General features: G+C 41.2%; 1 protein-coding gene across 1 annotated transcript in view; it reads left to right on the forward strand.

Annotated features, from left to right (window-relative positions):
* ypel2a (yippee-like 2a) overlaps window positions 1-20,444 on the forward strand; it is a 32,741-nt gene that overhangs the window by 1,389 nt on the left and 10,908 nt on the right. Inside the window, exon 2 of the mRNA XM_036595731.1 lies at window positions 14,462-14,700. Coding sequence (XP_036451624.1) covers window positions 14,593-14,700 — 108 coding nt within the window. The 5' untranslated portion in view covers window positions 14,462-14,592. The remainder of the gene's footprint in view (window positions 1-14,461; window positions 14,701-20,444) is intronic.

Here is a 20,444-nt window from a genome sequence, read left to right on the forward strand (position 1 = left end):
CAAAATCAGAAGACTCGTGTAGGTTCACTGGTGGTTCTGGATAGTAAATAAAATGTCTATTTGTGTTGTAGTCATGGCGACCCCTGGTTCCTATCACCACCACAATGAACTGATTTACACCAAACCGCTCTGAATGACTCTTTAAATCTCAATGACTGAATAATTCATAAAGTTTGAAAATATGGTGGAGTTCTCCTTCAAGTTTTGAAAGTATCATTTGCAGCATCCGTGTTCTACGTTGAGGATTTTGCACCCAAAAATGCAAAGTTTCACTCTTTTATCTATAACAAGCAAATTATTACCTGTTTTTGTGATTAGATAAGAAATTGGCCTCGAATAAAAAAGTGACATCACTTTAGAAAGTGCTAATTTGCGGTCTTCTTGTCTTAAAATGTGTGCTTAAGTGTAAAAAATAATAATAGATCAATAATAACTGTGATTAAGGGCAAATCCACCAAATTTTCACAATTTCTGCTTTCAACAGTTGGAGATGTAAACAGCCATTCCGAGCAGTTTGATGTGAAACGGTTTGTTGTAGAGAAACTTACCGGCGGTAACAGAAACCAGGGGATGCAACGTCTACAAGTTTTAATATGTAATGTTGATAGTGATAGTAGTAGATCTGGAAAAAATGTTTACTTTGGGGACTGGTTTTGCCCCATGATGCACTTTATGTACCTCTATGCCATGTATGGATATTAAAGCATACAATTAAGACCAAAATCTGATCTCAGATCTCTCCTAAAACAAAGTCTCAGACACCAGGCAAAGTATTAATAACAATTCCATATAATAACTTTCTGTGAGGGAGCTTTATAGGCGTCTGGTTTCTCTAGAAAATGTTTACATCAGAATGACTGAACTGTGAAAAATTGGTGAAATTCCTCATATTTTCACGTTTTACCTGCACATCCTTTGTTAGTTTCCTCTTTACCATCATAAATCATTCACAATGATAATAAGTTGTGAAATAAGGGGATATTAGTCTGCTGTGTCTGATCCACTCAGACCAGCGCAACACACACTGACACCACCACCACGTCAGTGTTACTGCAGTGCTGAGAATGACCCACCACCCAAATAGTACCTGCTCTGTGGGGGTCCATGGGGGTCCTGACCACTGAAGAACAGGGTAAAAGGGGGCTAATGGGGGGCTGATCGGTGTAATTGTCCAGGACCGAGACGGACATGTAGAATTGTTGACAGAAGTACTTTAGTAAGAATTAAAGTAGTAATAATACATGACTCAGCTTGTATTCATGTTCCCCTGTGTTTGCCGTCTGTGTGTAGCTGTGACTGTGCTTATTTACCCTCTGACTACAACGTCTGACGCAAAGCAAGGCTGTGTGTTCAGTAGGAACCGATCAGGATCAGAACCGTTAATGTTTCGTAAAGGTGTTGGAGTGAAAACATAAAACATCTCACTTCATTTATGTAAACATGCAGAACATCCTGGTCGTGGAAGAAAAAAGGAAAAGTAGCTTCTGCTACAGCGGCTCTGTGCCTATTTTTAGAGCTACGTTAAAGGAGAATTTTTCTGATAATTTCTCTGGAAATTTCTGTGTAATTCAGTCGTTGAGATGTAAACAAAGTCGGATTGTTTTGATGTGAAACGGAGCATCATAGAGAAAGTTGCACTCTCAGATTCTTCACAAAGGTGATGGTAGGAATCAGGAGGTGTGCTGTCCACAGTGGATAATATAACCATACCTTTTTGCTCTTCAAAACCAGTGAACCTACACGTCTTCTGAGTTTTATGTGTAATGGTAATAATGGTTAAACAGTGCTAAATACAAAAAAATAAATAAATTGAGGAGTACTGTTTTGCCTTACAACACCCTGCATGTACCTTTATAATACATTATAGGCTAAAAGTTTACCACAAAACTATCATAAAACAATGTTTCAGACATCAGGCAACATATTTGGAACCATGTCATGTAATACACTATAGGGACAACAGTATTTATCATTGAACTCAGGTGTGTTTCATTCAGTTCTGTTGCCACAGGTGTATAAAATCGAGCACCAAGCCATGCAGCCTGCCTTTACACACATTAGTGGAAGACTGGGTCTAAAGAGCTCAGTGAATTCGAGCGTGGTGCTGTAATACGATGCCATCATTGCAACAAGTCAGTTTGTGAAATTTCTTCCCTCCTAGATTTTCCACAACTGTGAGTGATATTATTGAAAGGTTGCAGTGTTTAGGAACCACAGTGACTCAGCCACAAAGAGTCTGACCATGTAAAGTTACAGAGCGGATCGTCGAGCTCTGAGGAGCACAGAGCATAAAAGAGATCAACGCTCTGCTGATCAATAACTGCAGAGTTCAAACCTCCTCTGGCATCAACATCAGAAACTGCACTGGGAGCTTCATGGCAGGGTTTACGTGGCTGAGCAGCTGCATCATCACCCAGCACAATGCCAAGCGTCGGATGGAGTGGAGTAAAGTGCCGCCACTGGACTCTGGAGCAGTGGAAACCTATTCTGTGGAGTGACCAATCACACTTCTGTACCTGTCAGTCTGATGGACGAGTCTGGGTTTGGCGAATGCCGGGAGAACGTTACCTGCCTGACTGCACTGTGCCAGCTGTAGAGTTTGGTGGAGGAGGGATGATGATATGGGGCTGTTTTTCAGGGGTTGGTCTAGAACCCTTAGTTCCAGTGAAGGGAAACCTTAATGCTTCAGCACCAAGACATTCTGGACAATTGTACACTTCCAACTTTGTGGGAACAGTTTGGGGAAGAACCTTTCCTGTTCCAGCATGACTGAGCCCCAGTGCACAAAGCAGCTCCATAAAGGCCTGACTGGGTGAGTTTGGTGTGGAAGAACTTGACTGACCCTCACAGAGCCCTGACCTCAACCCCATCAAACACCTTTGGGATGAACTAAAAGGAGATTGTGAGCCAGACCCTCTCGTCCAACACCAGTGTCTGATCTCACAAATGCTCTTCTGGATGAATGGACAAAAATTCCCACAGACACTCCAACATCTTGTAGAAGCTTCCCAGAAGAGTGGGAGCTGTTAGAGCTGCAAAGGAGGGACCAACTCCATATTAATGCCTATGGATTTAGAATGGGATTAATTAAAGGTCCTGTAGGTGTGATGTGTAGGTGTCCCAATACTTTTGTCCATGTAGAGTAACTTTCTGAGGGAGCTTTATCACCACCACTGTGAGCTATTCTGACTTGGAGAACAGTGCATTTCACACCGAACCACCCTGAATAACTTTGTTTATCACGTCTTGGTGATTTAATATGCAGACATTTTGTAAAATGGTTTGAATGCTTTTAGTTGAGAAGTTTTGGGAAATCTTTCTTAGTGCTTCGTTGAATATTCTGGAGCTGAAACTGACCTTTGATCCTAGTGTACGTACACGTATTCTCCGTGTTTGGAGCATTGGCTTCGAAGGCCTTTCTGAACTGCTGTAGCTGAGTTTATTGGGACGGATGAGAATGCCAGAGGTGCTGAGCTGGCCATCTGCACTGCTGGCCTGGTGGGTCAGTCCCTGGCCTACATGCAGTACAGTACAGCCTGGTGGCATGTTGTGGCCCACACACCAACTGTGACCTGGATCTGTCCCATTTGTTTTGGACTGAATCTCTGCTCCCTCCTCTGTCGGGTGCATCCATCCTGTAATATATAACGATTCACAAACATCTCCGCTAACCCAGAGAACCACACGGCCGTCAGATCCAGGCGCAATGTGGCTTATTAGCCAGAGAACAGTCTGCGTGAAGAGAATGAGGTGAAAAAGCTCTTGCAGAGTAGAGCAGCGCTTCCTGAGGTGACCCTGAGACGAAGGTTCGTTTGTCGTAATCCTGAAATTGTGAAGGATCAATGTCGATAAATGTTTGCCTGCCCTTTCCAGGTCATCCACAATACAGAGTCATGTGCAAAAGATTTGACGCCCCTGGTCAAATTATGTGCTGCGTATTTATGAACCCACTTCTGCGCTTTTAATGCACAGTGACTTTTTACGTCGCTGCTTTTGGAAGAAAACCTTGTTTTTTCATTTTTGTCGTTTTTCAGTTTTTGACATAATTTGAAAATGCCTGTTGCTCTTTACATTGTGTTTAAATTTTATGATAAATGGATCAAAAGAAATGGCCCAAAATGACTTGGTAAAAAGTCTGGTTCCATTGACTTACATTAAAAGTAAAGTAGGTTTTTTCCTTCTCCTGTAAAGTTACCATTTTGGAGATTCAAGGTTTTCTTCCGACAACAGCGACTTGCTGAATTTAGCATAAAACACAAACTGTGGCCTGTGTAAGAGTTACGGCACATTTTCTATGTTATGTTTTATTTTTTTCCAAAATGTTAAAATCAAGCAAATGAATAGAAACTGTGCACTAAAATTAGCACAAAAACGGCAGATTTACTGTAGAGAAAAATCAACAAAACATGTCGTTTGATTAGGATTGTTACAGATTTTATGTATTACAGAACTCACTCACTCATCTAAGCCGCTTATCCTCCTGGGTCGCGGGGGTTGCTGTCCCTGCGCTCATTGGGCGGAAAGCAGGAAACACCCTGGACGGATTATGGGACTGGGTATTGTTCTAAATTTTTCAGGACTGATTTCCTGAACGGTACAGTTTTTGCTAACATCTTTCAAATTACAACCTGAAAGTGGGTGTGGCTCAAACTGCAAATGAATGTGGGGGTATTTAGTGACTGCAACAGATTGCAGACTAATCAAAAAGCATCTATATTAATAAAGAATTCAACATTTTTCAGTAATTAAATTAATGAGGTATAAACATCCAGAGTGGTTTGATGTGAAATGCCCTGTTCTAAAGAAACCGAGTCAGAATTGTTCACAGTGATGGTGATAGGAACCAGACGTCTGAAGCATTTAATACCTCTGAAAGCTACAATAACCAAGAAGTTATTATACAAAATGGTTATGAATACATTGCCTGATGCCTGAGATGTATGTCAGATTTTGAGATAAGGCTTAAACATATTCTTAAAATCCATTGATGGCAGAGAGGTGCATGTTTGGTGCTGTAAGGCATAATAGTCCATAAAGAAAACTAACTTTATTAGGTTTATCACTATTTTACCATTATCAGCTTTACAAATAAGAGCTGAGGAGACACATGACACGGGTTGTTTGGCATAGTAATTAAAGTGGCTATATTTGTGTTGCAGACATCTTGACCCCTGGTTCCTATCACCACCACTGTAAAGATGTCAGAGTTGGTCAGATCAGAGTTGGTCAGTACTCTGCAGTGCACCATTTCACATCAAACCCTTCTAAATGACTGTGTGAGTTATTAGCCTCAATAGCATGCATACAGAATGTAATTTAGACAGGCAGCAATGTATTGAATATGATTTTGGGACAAGCATGCTTATTGGCTCACATGCTGATAAGACAAATATTAAAAATAGTATTAAAAAAGTATAAAAAGTTTTCGTTTTGTTTTTTTTGGTTGTAAATGACATGGAATTTTTCTGAATTGAGTGCTGAATCAGCCTCTCTGTCTGTCAGTCTGATGGATGAGTCTGGGTTTGGCGAATGCCAGGAGAACGTTACCTGCCTGACTGCACTGTGCCAGCTGTAGAGTTTGGTGGAGGAGGGATGATGATATGGGGCTGTTTTTCAGGGGTTGGTCTAGAACCCTTAGTTCCAGTGAAGGGAAATCTTAATGCTTCAGCACCAAGACATTCTGTACAATTGTAGCTTCTAACTCTGTGGGAACAGTTTTGGGAAGAACCTTCCCTGTTCCAGCATGACTGAGCCCCAGTGACCAAAGCAGCTCCATAAAGGCCTGACTGGGTGAGTTTGGTGTGGAAGAACTTGACTGACCCTCACAGAGCCCTGACCTCAACCCCATCCAACATCTTTAGGATGAACTAGAACGGAGATTCTGAGCCAGACCCTCTCGTCCAACTTCAGTGTCTGACCTCACAAATGCTCTTCTGGATGAATGGGCAGAAACTCCCCCAGACTCTCCAACATCTTGTAGAAGCTTCCCAGAAGAGTGGAAGCTGTTAGAGCTACAAAGGGGAACCAGCTAACCAATAAAAGCTCCTGTAGGTGTGATGTGTAGGTGTCCATGTAACTTTCTGAGGGAGCTTTCAGCGGCATTAAACGCTTTGGACGTCTGGTTCCTATCACTACCACTGTGAGCTATTCTGACTTGGAGAACAGTGCATTTCACACCAAACCACCCTGAATAACTCTGTTTGTCACGTCTTGGTGATTTAATTATGCAGACGTTTTGTAAAAAGGATCGAATTCATGTCCTGCTTTTAGTTGAGAAGTGTTGGGAAATCTTCCTTAGTAAATTTTTTCTGAATTTCAGTATCCAGCCTGAACTGACTGCAATGCTTAAAAGGGGCAAAATGAAATTTACATAGAAATCCATGCTGAACACACAGACTGTTTGTGCTTGTTTGTAAGCGAATGTCAAAGCAGCCCCCCGTGGTCTGTAAATAGCTTTGTCTGGGCTTTGATCAGATGCCCATGGCTGGTTACTGAAAGCCGGCCTATTTGAAAGGACAGCAGGAAAGAGGCTGTATTAGGTGAGCACTTCGCGGTCTGCATGACATGAATGGATAAGGGGATAGACGAGGTGCAGCAGATGCTCATGGCTGTTCTGTTTGGGTGGACTGTTACCGCATGAGCAGCATTACAGCTTCCTTATCCCCTCATGTCCAAACAAAATTAAGCCACTTACAAAAAGTGGCTTTTTATGCTGAAGCACTTTATTTGAAGACTATTTAACGATTTTGTCATTTTATGCTGAAGGTGTTTCTGTTTGTTTGGATAGATACAGATTTATGGTTGAACTACATTGTCAGGTGTTGGTTGGAGGAACAGTCCAGCGTTTTCCAACATAATCTCCATCTGCCACACCTGTAGCTTATGGTCGATTACCACACAGTAATTTCGACTTGCCTCCCTGTATTTAGTGCAAGAACTGAAAACCCTTTGCCTTAAAACGGCCTTATAATAGAAACCAATGGGCAGGTGCTTCAGCACTTATAAGCATGTTTTGAGTCACTGAATATTACTACTAATATTACTACTACTACTACTAATAATAATAATGATAATAACAACAATAATAATAATAATGATAATAATAATAATAATAAATAATCTTTATTTATGTAGCACTTTTCATTTTAGTTACAAAATCTCAAAGTTGTTCACAAAGAAATCTAAATGAAACAAAAAGATAAAAATGCTATGATCTAAAAAAAAATAACAGCACAATTACAAATCGAGCCACACTGAGCAAAAAATGTTCTTTGATTTTAACAATAGTGGAACCCTGTTTGGTACTATAAAGAACCATTTTTTAAAGGGTTTCTTAAAGAACCATATACAACTGCTTTTATATCGTAGAGAAGATCTATTTGACCATGCGCAGAACCATTAATGCATTCATGGTTCTATATAGGACCCTTTACTAAAGAACCCCACAACAACCATTTTAAGCGTGCACAACAGGCATATGCTAGCCTAAAATTTGGATTATACATACATATTGGATATATATATATATAATGTGCAGCACGGTGGCGCAGTGGGTAGCGCTGTTGCCTCACAGTGAGAATGGCCTGGGTTCGATTCCCGGCGGGGCGGCCAGGGTCCTTTCTGTGTGGAGTTTGCCTGTTCTGCGTGTGTGATTGTATGTGTATGTCTGCCCTGCGATGGACTGGCGACCTGTCCTGCCTTCCGCCCAATGACAGCTGGGATAGGCTCCAGCACCTCACCGCGATATACATATATATATATATCGCTGTTGTTGGAAAAAGACCTTGTATCTCCAAAATGGTAACTTTACAGGAGAAGGACAAAACCTCCTTTACTTTTAATGTAAGTCAGTGGAACCAGACCTTTTTCCAAGTCATTTTGGGTCGTTTCTTTTGGTCCATTCATCATGACATTTACACACAATCTAAAGAGCAACAGGCATTTTCAAATGATGCCATAAACCGAATGTGGCATGCGCCCGTTCCCCAGGCCCTGATGACAGCTGCGAGAGCCTGCAGGAAGACAGGGCCCGAACATCGAGCAGTGACGAAGCCCCGCGAGGATGGTGGGGGGAGAACTGCGAGTGAGTGGTGGAACGAGAGCTTGTTGCTCCGTCTCCTCATCACTGCCCCCACGCTGCAGCTCAATTACCTGGATCAAACATGATGCAGGGTGGAGCGGCCTCGCTGCGGAACAGGGGCCGGGGCCCGGGAGGCGTAACGCGGGACTCACCTCCCGCTTTCGTGCCTCTCTTGGCCGCCATCGTCAACGTCGTTCTCTCTCGCGCGGCTGACGTCCTCCTATATACATATATACAGATGAGATATGTATCAGACTGGGACTAATTTGGAAAGGTAAACATACTAACCAGACAGAGACAGACGTAGTGGGGGTGTTGAGACAGTTATGTCTCTGATCTGCTGATTATATTCCCTACTGCCTTATATCTTGCCCCTCAGCACACCCTCTCTACGGACCCTCAAACTGTTCACCATTCAGTTTCCACCCACAGCAGCCGCCTCATTGTTAGAGTCAAACAAAAGCAAGATGGCCTACATGTAAAAATAAGGAAATGCGATTTGAAAATGAGCCTAATCTTATGAAAGAGTGCAGCTGTATCAATTAGCTGAGCTCTTAAGGAGCAAATGGACACAATGATAGTTAATTATGCTCAAGAGCCCAATTTCAGGCAGCTGCTCGGCCAAATCGAACGACACACGCTGCCGTCTGGAACGTCTCAGTGCCAGCCTCCTCATAAAGCCTCTGTGGTTCTACTCTGAGCCAGGGCCAAATTCACGTCATGAAAAGCAAAGCTGTTTTGCCATAGCAACCGTGTTGACGTGATGTCATGCCGTGCTGTAGTGTTATGAGCTAGTCCTGTCTGTACTGTGCTCTGATTGAATTAATGACGTCAGCAGCGCCGTGTTGATGGTGCTGATAGTGCCGACTCACGTTGGGACACATGAATGTTTTGTTTGTGCAATAATGCTCAAGTTAGAAGGAGATATTTTAGAAACCAGGTCAATCTGTTGGTCTCACGTGACACACTGAGATCTCAGCACAGCGTTCTGGTCTTTTTGACTGACGTGGTTTTGTTGATTTTTAGCTCTGACCAGAACAAAGGCTTCAGCTTTCGTCCACACTCCAGAATGAAACGGTGATATTCAACTGAATTCAGTGCAGCTGTTGTCATTATGTATACATAAATATCTAGTATAAGGAAAAGCTGATATAAAAGCGTCTTCTGGTGACAAACCTTTAGTCATGGTAATGTAGGTTTGAATTTCAACATACATTAATTAGATTTACCTAATTACCCAGAAATGCTCACATGTTTCATGGTATTAGACTAATATAGTTCACCGTTAGAGCCGAATAGAGAGTTGTAAGGAAAATCTTTTGTCATGTCCCGTTTTGCATTTCGCTTCTGTCGCAAGAAAACCTCGTATCTCCATTTTTGACGTATTTCGGTTTTTGACATAATTTGAAAATACCTGTCGCCCTTTAGATTGTGTGTAAATTTTATGGTGAATGGGGACCAAAAGAAACGACCCAAAATGACTTAGAAAAAGTTCTGGTTCCATTGACTTACATTAAAAGTAAAGTATGTTTTTTCCTTCTCCTGTAAAGTTATCATTTTTTGAGGTTTTGTTCCGACAACAGTGACATACTGCTGTTATGGTATGTGTACCAAGCAGCTCCATTCATTAGTCTGTTCTTGAACAGAATCCTTGCAAATTTGCAACGATTACAGTCTCATCCCACCGTGACATATTTTATGGCTAAATATTTTAATTCCTAATGAGCATTTTAGTCAGCGAGCAGTTTACCATGTTTGTGTATCTGGGTCATTCTACAGAAACGTCCACTTTACTATCTGTCCATAGGAGTCACTGGTGTTACTGATCCTCATTGGTGTTACACATAATAAAGGAACCCCAGAGACATTTTTAATGAACAATGCATTTTACTAAATAACTGCTATAGAGCATCAAACCACATGTTGTCAATCATGGAATATCCACTAAAATATGGAATTTAATCCATTTGTGTATTTTTTCACAATTACCTCAGAATAAAGTCGGTCACACCAGTGACTTCAGCTAAAAGCTTCATATGAAATCATGAGCTAAATGAGAAAATCTCTGATAACTGAAAGACACAGTGGACTCACCATGTGCTTTTCTTCATAGATCCTCAGAAAACAGGTAAAAGGAAGTCGAGTGATGTCATCAGTGTGACTTTTATTTCAAAATAAGAGATTTCATGTTACGCAGTAACACCAGTGACACGACTCCTGGGGACAACAACTTTCATTATATATTTTATAATATTTATTTGTTTTCTTTATGTCATTTAAATGTCATGTATAGATTATTGCAGTTAAAATTGCAGAAAAATGGCCTCAGCCTTTAAACGTCACTGTGAGGTCGAGCTCTTCTGTGGTGCTTGGAATTCTATATGATTGATTTAAAAACCAATATTGATAAATTGAGGCTAAAGAAGGTGTAATTGTTAAAATAACTGATTGTTTTATTTTCAAATATAAATAAATTGTAACCCTAACATGTTTTTTGAATATAGTATATCTGTAAATGCTAGGGACACAAAAATGGACGTTTCTGTAGAATGACCCTATTATAACACGTTAATATCACACGAAAAGCTCATCTTTCATTGTCCACGGTGAACTGACTATCTGTTCATTAACTCTCAAAGACACTTCATTATCTGAATTGGTCAGAATGTGCGTCCATACAGCCTCAGTACTCGGTCAGTATGAACATGCAGTTCTGCGTGTGCCTCCTCTGGACTGCTCACCCTGTGCCAAGGCCCACATTACTGGCTGAGCTCCAGCTCCTTCTAGACAAGGCTGTGTTTTATACCGGCCTGCCCCACTGCCCCCATGTCTGTCTCAGCTTACTGTCTGTCTTACTGCCCCCATGTCTGTTAGACCACACTGACTTTATCACGTCTCTATAATAGCGCTCTGCGTCTCTCATTGCCTCTGCGTGTTGTGCACTCGGCCTCAATGCCACCCACTGTCCCTGCTGTACCATTTAGCACAAGACCTGACATTGAGAGTTAGCGCCACATAAACGTTTTCCTTTGTGTGTGAGTTTGTGTTTGTTTATATAAGAGCAGGGTTTCAGGTCCAAAGCGAAAAATGCAATTACTCTGCCTGTGTGTGTCCAGTTCAGCTGTATTGTTATTATGTATTAGTCCTCCTGAAAGACCCTCATAATAGTTGTCTGTATGCTTTTTTCCTTTTGTTTTGGCCTTTATTTTGTATTGAAAAGGATTAGTCTCTGCCCAGGAGTTCAAAACCTCATATTTTTACATATTAGGAACATATCATGTTACAATGGTATGATATGATATGATATTGTCACTGGTTCGATCCCCTGAGCCGACAGTACGTGACTGAGGTGCCCTTGAGCAAGACACCTAACCCCCAACTGCCCCCCCGGGCGCTGTGGATAGGGCTGCCCACCACTCCAGGCAAATGTGCTCACTGCCCCCTAGTGTGTGTGTTCACTAGTGTGTATGTGGTGTTTCACTGCACAGGTGGGTTAAAATGCGGAGGTGAAATCCCCCCATTGTGGGACTAATAAGGGTCACTTAACTCATATAAAAGCGTCTTCTGGTGACAAACCTTTTAGTCATGGTAATGTAAGTTTGAATTGCAACATACATTAATTAGATTTGCCTAATTACCCGGAAATGGTCACGTGTGTTTCATGGTATTAGTCTAACTAGCCTTTTTCATGTCCCATTTTGCATATCGCTGGAAGAAAACCTCGTATCTCCAAAATGGTAACTTTACAGGAAAAGGAAACAACCTGCTTTACTTTTAATGTAAGTCAATGGAACCAGACTTTTTTCCAAGTCATTTTCTCCAGTTTCTTTTGGTCCATTCCTCATGGAATTTACACACATTGTAAAGAGCAACAGGTGTTTTCCGATTATGTCAAAAACTGAAAAACAACAAAAATGGAGATACGAGGTTTTCCCCCGACAGCGTTGATATATTGCTGTTATGGGATGTGTATCCTTTAGTCTATTCTTAAACAGAATCCTTGAACATTCACAACCATTACAGTCTCACTGTAACATATTTTACACTTTCTCATGAATGGGTGAAGCCTCGTCTTAGACTAAAGAGCAGTGCTAGTGGTGGACTGCCTTTTAGCCTAGGCTTAGGCTTAATCTGGGTCAGGAAAACTGGCCCATATTGTTGTGATATGATCTTGGTATCAAAATAATGATAAGCTATTCTGGGTATTGTAGGTACTTAAATTCAATCTGACATCAAAACTGATCTTGTTTACATCGTTGGTTCATGTGCCTGGTCAGGTTAAGCACAAGTTGTCATATATCATTTAAAAGGCAAGATTTCTGGGGGGCAGGGGGGGTGGGAAAATATTAACCAATAATATCATGTTTCACCTCCCGTTCCAACCCTCCGCACCTGTCATCGAACATAAATGGTCAGCTAGCTCAAAGACCCTTCTGATGCTGGGTTTCACTCTGAAACATTCACGGTGCAGAAGGACGCGCTGACCGGCTGCTTGTTTCATGAAAACCAGGTTTCAAAGACGTTCCGAACAGCTGTAGCTGTTCAAAGTTTCACACTATCTTTGGGATATTTCGAGGTTGAATATTGTTGGGAGAATTCAAGTTTGAAACCCAAACCATTGAGCATAATTGGCCTGGTTTAACTGGATGTAAATATGTGAAATGTTGAATAAAAATTTATTGTACAAACCCAATTCCAATAAAGTGGGACAGGAGCACGTTTACCATGGAGTTACATCACTTTTCCTTTTACCAGCATTTATTAATCGTTTGGGGTCTTTACACCAATTGAGGCCAGTCTAGAACCTGCACTGTCTGATTATGCAGCCATGCCGTTAAAACACTAAAAAGATGGCAACTAAAAGGCGACATACGTTGCTTCTTCACCTATGCAAGTTACCACTAATACCCCCCCCCATACCATAACAGTCTGGACAGTCCTTTATTTCTTTGGCCAAAAGAAGCCAACATCCATTATATCCATAAACAATCTGAAAGGCGGACTCATCAGACCACGATTTATGTTTCCACTATGCGTCTATTTCAGATGAGCTCAAGCCCAGAGAAGTCAGCGGTGTTTCTGGATTCCATTGTGCATAGTACGTTCTTAACCTGCGTTTGTGAAGGCAGCGACAAACTGTGTTTATTGACAGTGGTTTGTCAAAGTATTCCCAAGCAGTGATATTCATCGCAGAAGCCAGGTTTCAGTGCCATCTGAGGGATTGAAGGTCACGGGCATCAGTCGTGGTTTTTGGCCTTGCTTTTTACGCACAGAGAATTTGCCAGATTCCCTGAATCTTTTGACGTGCACTGTTGAGGGTGAAATACCTAAAATCCTTGCACATTTGCTGATTTTTCTGCTCAGTGGCGAGCCTCCTAAAGGACTAGGCCTTTCCATGAGTTCAAAACTTCATATTTTTACATATTAGGAACATATCACGTTATGATGATGTGATATGTGTAACCCCTCTGTATCGGTCTGTGACCGCTTCTTCACCAAAGCTTTGGGTTCGGGCATAGTGCCGAGTTTATTAGCTGACAAACACAAGACCAAAACGTTGGGGTCATAAAAAGGCACAAACTTCAGCTCTCAGCCCCGTCTCGCCTTACACAGAACACAGTGACCGTTAAAAGAGTGATCGTCTAGATTAGACACCATAAGAATGTGAAATTAAATCAGTTTGTTTTGATTTGATATGATTTGCTCTGCCGCTGACTGACAAGAACCCGTTTTCTGTTATGTTACTACGGCAACAATAATAGACCGTTACATCCAGAAACAAAGCTTACTAAAACAACAGAAATACATAGAAGGATATTAATAAAGTGGTGGTGGTTTGATATTCATCACAGAAGCCGGGTTTCAGCGCCGTCTGAGGGATTGAAGGTCACGGGCGTTCAGTCGTGGTTTTTGGCCTTGCCTTTTACGCACAGAGATGGTGAGCCTCTTAAAAGATTCGACTGGGCCTTTCCAGGATGCCACTTTTATACCTAAGCATATCTGAGATTACATCACCTCTTTTAAAACGTTTTCTGAACATTTCACAACGTTCCTGGTCCTAAATTGCCTCTGTGACAACTTATTTGGAACGTGTTGCAGGCATCAATTTCAGCATGACTGTAGATTTACACAAACAATGAGGTTTATGATAAATAAAACGTTACATATCTTGTCTTTGTACTGATTTCTTTTTAACACAGGTCACAGTGAATTCACGAATCCCCACTCCGAATAAAGAATACAAAATATTACGTTTGGTCATTAGACGGTGTGTCATTATAACTAACATCTTTTAAGTGTAGTGCTTTCATGCCAGCCCAACCCACCGCCTAAAAGGAAATTTCCACATTAACGGTCTGTCCGTATCTGTGGCCTGCACAGGTGTGCTCCCTCCTCTCTAGAGCTCCACCACGGCCCTCACCTGCGTGCTCCACTGTTTCCCCTGCGAGCCGTCCTGGGCTGACCGGCCCTTCCTCCTGCGCTCCCGTGCTGTCTCTCCTGCCACTGCCACCATGACACGCTCCAAAACCTTCCAGGCCTACCTGCCCAACTGCCATCGCACCTACAGCTGCATCCACTGCAGGGCCCACCTGGCCAACCACGACGAGCTCATCTCCAAGGTCAGCACTGACCATTTAACGTGCCTACATCTGTGAACATGTTTTGCTTGTTTGCTTCTTTAGTTTTGCACCGGAGCTGCATGCTGAAGCGCTACACTGTCTGTAAATCAGGCCTCACAACGGCTAAAATCTATTGTTTTTAGCTATGTGATATATTTTTGTTCTTTTTCATACACAACAATATCATAGAGTGCTGTGCAAAAGTCAGACACCACCCTTCATTTATTTAATTCAGAGCCAAAATGGCCTTTAAGCATGAAGGTTATTCATACTTCAAGAAGTATTTCTGAAGAGATCAGAGATAAGAGATAAGATTAACCACATTAATCACATTAATCACATTAAAAGATAAACACCACGAGACGTGTTTTACTGAAGCGCTGAGTTAAAGAGCTGCGTTTTCAGATGTTTATTAAAAGTGAGCTCTGAGCTTCACTGTCTAATAAAAGGTGAACTGAGCTCCACAGTTTAGAAGCAGAATAACTGAAAGAGTCTCTCCACGTTTTCTGTGTTTTACTGAAGGAGTTCAGAAGGTCAGAATCTGCAGATCTAAGATCATAAACAGACACTCTGTGATGTCAGTGGCGCTTTAAGGTCATTTAGTGCTTTAAAAACTAGTAGCAGAGCTCTAAACTCTATCCTGAGTGATCCAGACAGCCAGTGCAGCTCTTTTAAAGCAGGACTGATTTGATCTCTCTGTGTTGTTTTTTGTTAGGATGCTGCTGCGTTTTGTACGAGTTGTAAAGGATGTATAGTTTTCTTAGGAAGTTCAGTAAGAAGACCATTACAGTGATCAACTCTGCTGGAACAAATGCATCAACAAGTTTCTCTGCGTCGCTCTGAGAGAGTGTTTGAGATTATTTGGATCCTGTGAAGCAGAAAATGCAACCAACTTTTAAACCTCACAGATTTTTAAAAAAAAACTGAAAGCAGATCTCCTGAAAATTGTGGAAGCTGTAATAAAGGCAAAGCGTGGACTAAAAAAGAAATACTAAAAAAGAATTATATTTAGTGGTTGAGCTTAATTTTGAATTGATGTTTTTCTGATGCTGTACGTAACTAGCTTGTACGTAATGGCCTTTTTTATTGGAAATTAAATAAACAAAAGAGTCTCTGAAGAGAGAGTACAGTACAGGGTCAGAAACCACATAAACTAGTCTGTTTGTCTACTAAGTCGACACAGTTTGGGGCAGGGGTGTAACAGGTTAGACATGCAGTTTGCGTCCTGCTAACTGTGGGTAAAAGCTTATAAACGCTTTTATTACTTAGGCTTTGTTCACACAGCAGGTAAAAGTGGCCCAAATCTGATTTTTTCTTCATATGTAACACACATGTGTGTCTGTGTGTCAGTGTGAACAGATAAACACATTGAATCTGACATTTTCAATTCCGATTTGAGACACTTTCATATGTGGTACTGAAATCCGATACGTATCCGATATGAGGCAATCAGTCTGAACAGCCGGATCAGAATTCATGTGATTTTTACGTCAATCCAACTCGAAATTCGTCATAGTTTCACGCTGCTGAGACTCATAAATATTTGGGGTGATGTTTCTGTACAAAAAATTATTAGAGGCTCATCCAAAACCCATTTGAAGAGATTTCTACAGAAATGTCCGAACGCGGCTGCAGGAGAACGAGGCTGCAGCGTCAAAGAACAGTTAAAAGACTTAAAGCAAAGTTTAAAGAATCCGAGGACGCGAACCAAAGAAGTGACCGAGCCCTTTTTACGGCTCAAACACATTTTGGGTGATGAGCCCAGCTGTCAGTCAGTGAAGCTTCATGATGGCTCCTGTGATGCTGGTGAAGATGAAGCTGATCCTCCGGGAGCGACTGGCGTTCGCTGGCGGTCGTGATTGTTTACCTCTGGATGAGCCGTGAAGCAGCGTGACGCTCTGTTCTTTAGTGGGTCAGTTTAGGAGCTGATCTGTTCAGACTGATGTTTCACACAGATCACATTTAAAAGATAATCTGATCAGATTTGGGCCACTTTTACCTGCTGTGTGAACGCAGCCTTAGATACAGATACAAACATCTTGGCCGAAGGTAAAGGGAGAAACCATGCAAATGAATGTTTTTGACAAACTGTTCCATCATTGATAACTTAGGCATGGGAGAATTAACCTGTTTAAAAACTAATGCTGTGTTTATTACTGTGTCTGGTATCAGAGCAGGTCTTATTATCCTGTACTCAACATCACACATGGGCTGTCAGTACAGGTTTTACCATTGCATTGGGCCTTATTTACATGGCCTGCTTGTTCTGTTTAGGTTTATTGCTTCCATGTCCAAAATATTACGTTTCGCAAATCACTTGTAATGTCCTGTGATCTCAGAGCGTGTTGGCGTATGTAGGCTGAGCTGATCCCTCAAAATCATCTGCCTATGTCTGTCTGATGTCGTGTGTGTGAGTGTGTGTGAGTGTGTGTGTGTGTGAGTGTGTGTGTGTGTGTGAGTGTGTGAGTGTGTGTGAGTGTGTGTGTGTGTGTGTGTGTGTGTGTGTGTGTGAGTGTGTGTGTGTGTGTGTGTGTGTGTGTGAGTGTGTGTGTGTGTGTGAGTGTTGGCACGTCTGCTTGTGTCTGCTCATCTGAGCGTGTGGGTGTCGAGCTCAATGTGGGTCAGTATGACACTCTGGTTTTCTCTGACGTTTGTGACACACATGCAGGGATCAGAGGAAGCAGAGTTGTTTGGATTTTTGTGGGTCGCAACAGCAGCAGTAATCAGCCGTCGATGTATGTCAGAGCAGAGTGAGCCACAACACCAGAACCAAACAGGGCTTCGGCTGTCAGTAATCCGGATTTTTTTAGAAAGGGTTTTTTTTTGTTTGTTTTTTTTTGATATGATTCTAAATCAATACTTATAATTTCTTGTGTTACTGCCAAACTTTATCACCTGTCTGTAAAGCACTTTGAGCCGTCACTGGCATGAAAAGTGCCATATAAATAAAAAATATTTTGAAAATTATTATTATTATCCAAATGAGTTCCTGTCAGTGTTTCATTGAATCAAGAAATTCACACAAACAAACATGCAACAAACATACATTGCTTGAAATAATACAGGCCAATCTTACATCAAGGCGTTTTTCATAAATTGCAAGGCAAATATATAATAATAATAATATATAAAGGGTAATATAACGATGTGTTGTCATTATTCTGATAAATTACAGTCATATGCAAATATTGGCTCAAATTACATGTTTTACTGATTTTCTAATTTAAAACAAGTTAACACATCCTACATTTACAGAGACACACTTCTGTACATTTTAATGCACAATTACTGTTTATTTGCCAAATTTAAAGCTACACTGTGTAAGATTTGGGGACCTCTCTGGTGGAAATGTGTAATTGCAAGCAACATGCACAACATACTTCAGACAAAAACTAGCGGATATTTCTGGGGATTGAGAGTGCGTTGAAAAAACATTCAAAGAGAACTCAGTTAAACTTGGTGAAGGAGCGTCTTCTGAGGATGTGAGTGAATTATCTACTATTGTCATCATATCTTCATCATTATAACGTTGATTTTGCTTTGGAGAATTAAACATAGGGCCAGACTGTCTTTTTCAGCCTGTGCATATGTTGTTATTACATAAAGATGCAGATGTTATCACATTTTATATATTATACATATATGTCCAATCTGTTAAACTCAGCAAATAAATAGAAATTGTGCATTAAATTTAGCAGAAAAATGCCAGATTTAGATTTGTTTCCTTATTTTAAACTATTTTCGCTCAATAATCAACAAAAATATGTAAGTTGAACAGGGATATTTAAGCATTTGTACATGACTTTAAATCACCACACACTTTTCTCACTAAGCCTATATCAGGATTCAAACTGGCATTTTACATTCATAAATGAAAAATCAGTGTCCTATTAATAAAACATGAAATAATGAGTGAAATAATGTGCTACAAGTATGAGGTGACTGGCTGTTTAGCACAATGAGTCATGCATAATTATGCTGTGATATTTCTGTGTTCAGAGTGGTTTGCTGTGATTTCAGTGGTTATGGGAACCAGGGCTTTTAATGTCTACAGCACGACTGTAGTCATTTTATGTACTATCCCAGGGGTCGGCAACCCAAATGTTTAGAAGATCCATTTTGTCAAGTTTCAACATAAATGAAAGCACCTTGGGAGCCACAACATTTTATGTCCATTTTATTGAAGTGACGTTTCACCATCTTGGCTGTAAATATGTCTCAGTATGTGCTGAAGTCCTAGTGTAGTGAAGTCCAGACTGACTTTGCTCTGCTTTAAGCTTTAGCTCAGCTATAGCCGCTTTTCTCGCATCTCCAGCAGGAAACTTTTGCTCAAAAGTAGAACAGTAAAATGTCTCTTAATGTTCGACTTTTTACGAGGCTGAAGTCGCTTCTCATTCGCCAGCTTCTCATTTGAATTTTCCCGTTCCACCTTAAATGGAGCCTGAGGCACCAGAATGTATTTAACTATATAGAGAACTGCTGCACCATTTAAGGTGGAACGGGACAATTTGAACGAAAAACTGACTTCAGTTTCGCAACTTTTTAGTGTTCGACAGTTTCTCGTTGCAGATTAAATAGTAAACGTGAATCAGCAGTTCTACATTAACTCCAGCGTTTAAGACCATTTACTGTTAAACTGTGTTGAACGATCAGCAGAGCTTTATTTTACTGTAAAGGAGGATTATTTTATTTTTACCTACAAATCTGATTCAGCTGTGGAGCCACAACAGGACAGTAAAAGAACCGCGTGTTGCCGACCCCTGGACTATCCAAATGATCAGTGAATCTACACACTGCGTTTATTAATTATGTTCATAATGGTAAGAAGGTAATAAATGTGAAAAAATACGGGAACTGCTCTTCTTTAAATTAAAATTATGTCTTGGGCATCAGGTCGTGTATTCGTAACAGCTTTGGGTAGTAAGTTTCTGTGATGTAGCTTTCAGAGCTATTAGACACTTCAGACGTCTGGTTCCTATCAACACCACTGAGAACAATTGTGGTTTCTCCAGAATGGCTTAGAATGACTTTGTTGATAAACAAGGAAACGAAAGATGGACGATACACGAGGCCCAACCAAAAACCTTCATGCACTCCCGGCTGATTAAAGCATCGAAGCCAAGCTTGTCGACTCATAACAGGGGAAAGAGTAAACAAAAGTAAAACGGAAACAACGTGTGTGTTTGTGTGCTTTGCAGGTGTGAAAAGTACAGTTGGATCTGATCTAAACATAATCCAGCCAAAGTTTATCTAGGTCCGTCCATAATTTGTGAGGTTGCAAATGAGATGTGAGGTGACTGCATTCATTGGCCGCTTCGCCACTGACAACTGAAAAGACATTTGAATGTGTGCTTACTGACCCTGAAGCGACTGCAGGTGCTCTAGGATATAATATGCATTTTAAAGAATAGCTCCCGGCTCCCTAACACAGCGTTCAGCTGAGCCCAGCCAATAAAGAGCCACCCCGGGGATCCGTTGATCCGGGCCCATATGGCCAGGCAGCTATTGCGGCCACCATAATCACCGGCTTGCCTTTAGTTCACATCCTCTCTGGGAAACCCCATCTGCCCAAGCCTTCAAAGGAGCCATAAAGACAATGTTTGCTCTTCATTAAGGGGTGTTTGTACACCGTGCACATTTACCACACTGACAAAGCACCGTTTTACTAAACCGGAGTATTATTTTACAACGTATTTGAGCTCATTTGCTTCTGGCTTTGTCATTGACTTTACTGTGAAGCCTGC

Source organism: Colossoma macropomum, unplaced genomic scaffold (assembly GCF_904425465.1).
Source record: "Colossoma macropomum unplaced genomic scaffold, Colossoma_macropomum, whole genome shotgun sequence".
Taxonomy (NCBI): domain Eukaryota; kingdom Metazoa; phylum Chordata; class Actinopteri; order Characiformes; family Serrasalmidae; genus Colossoma; species Colossoma macropomum.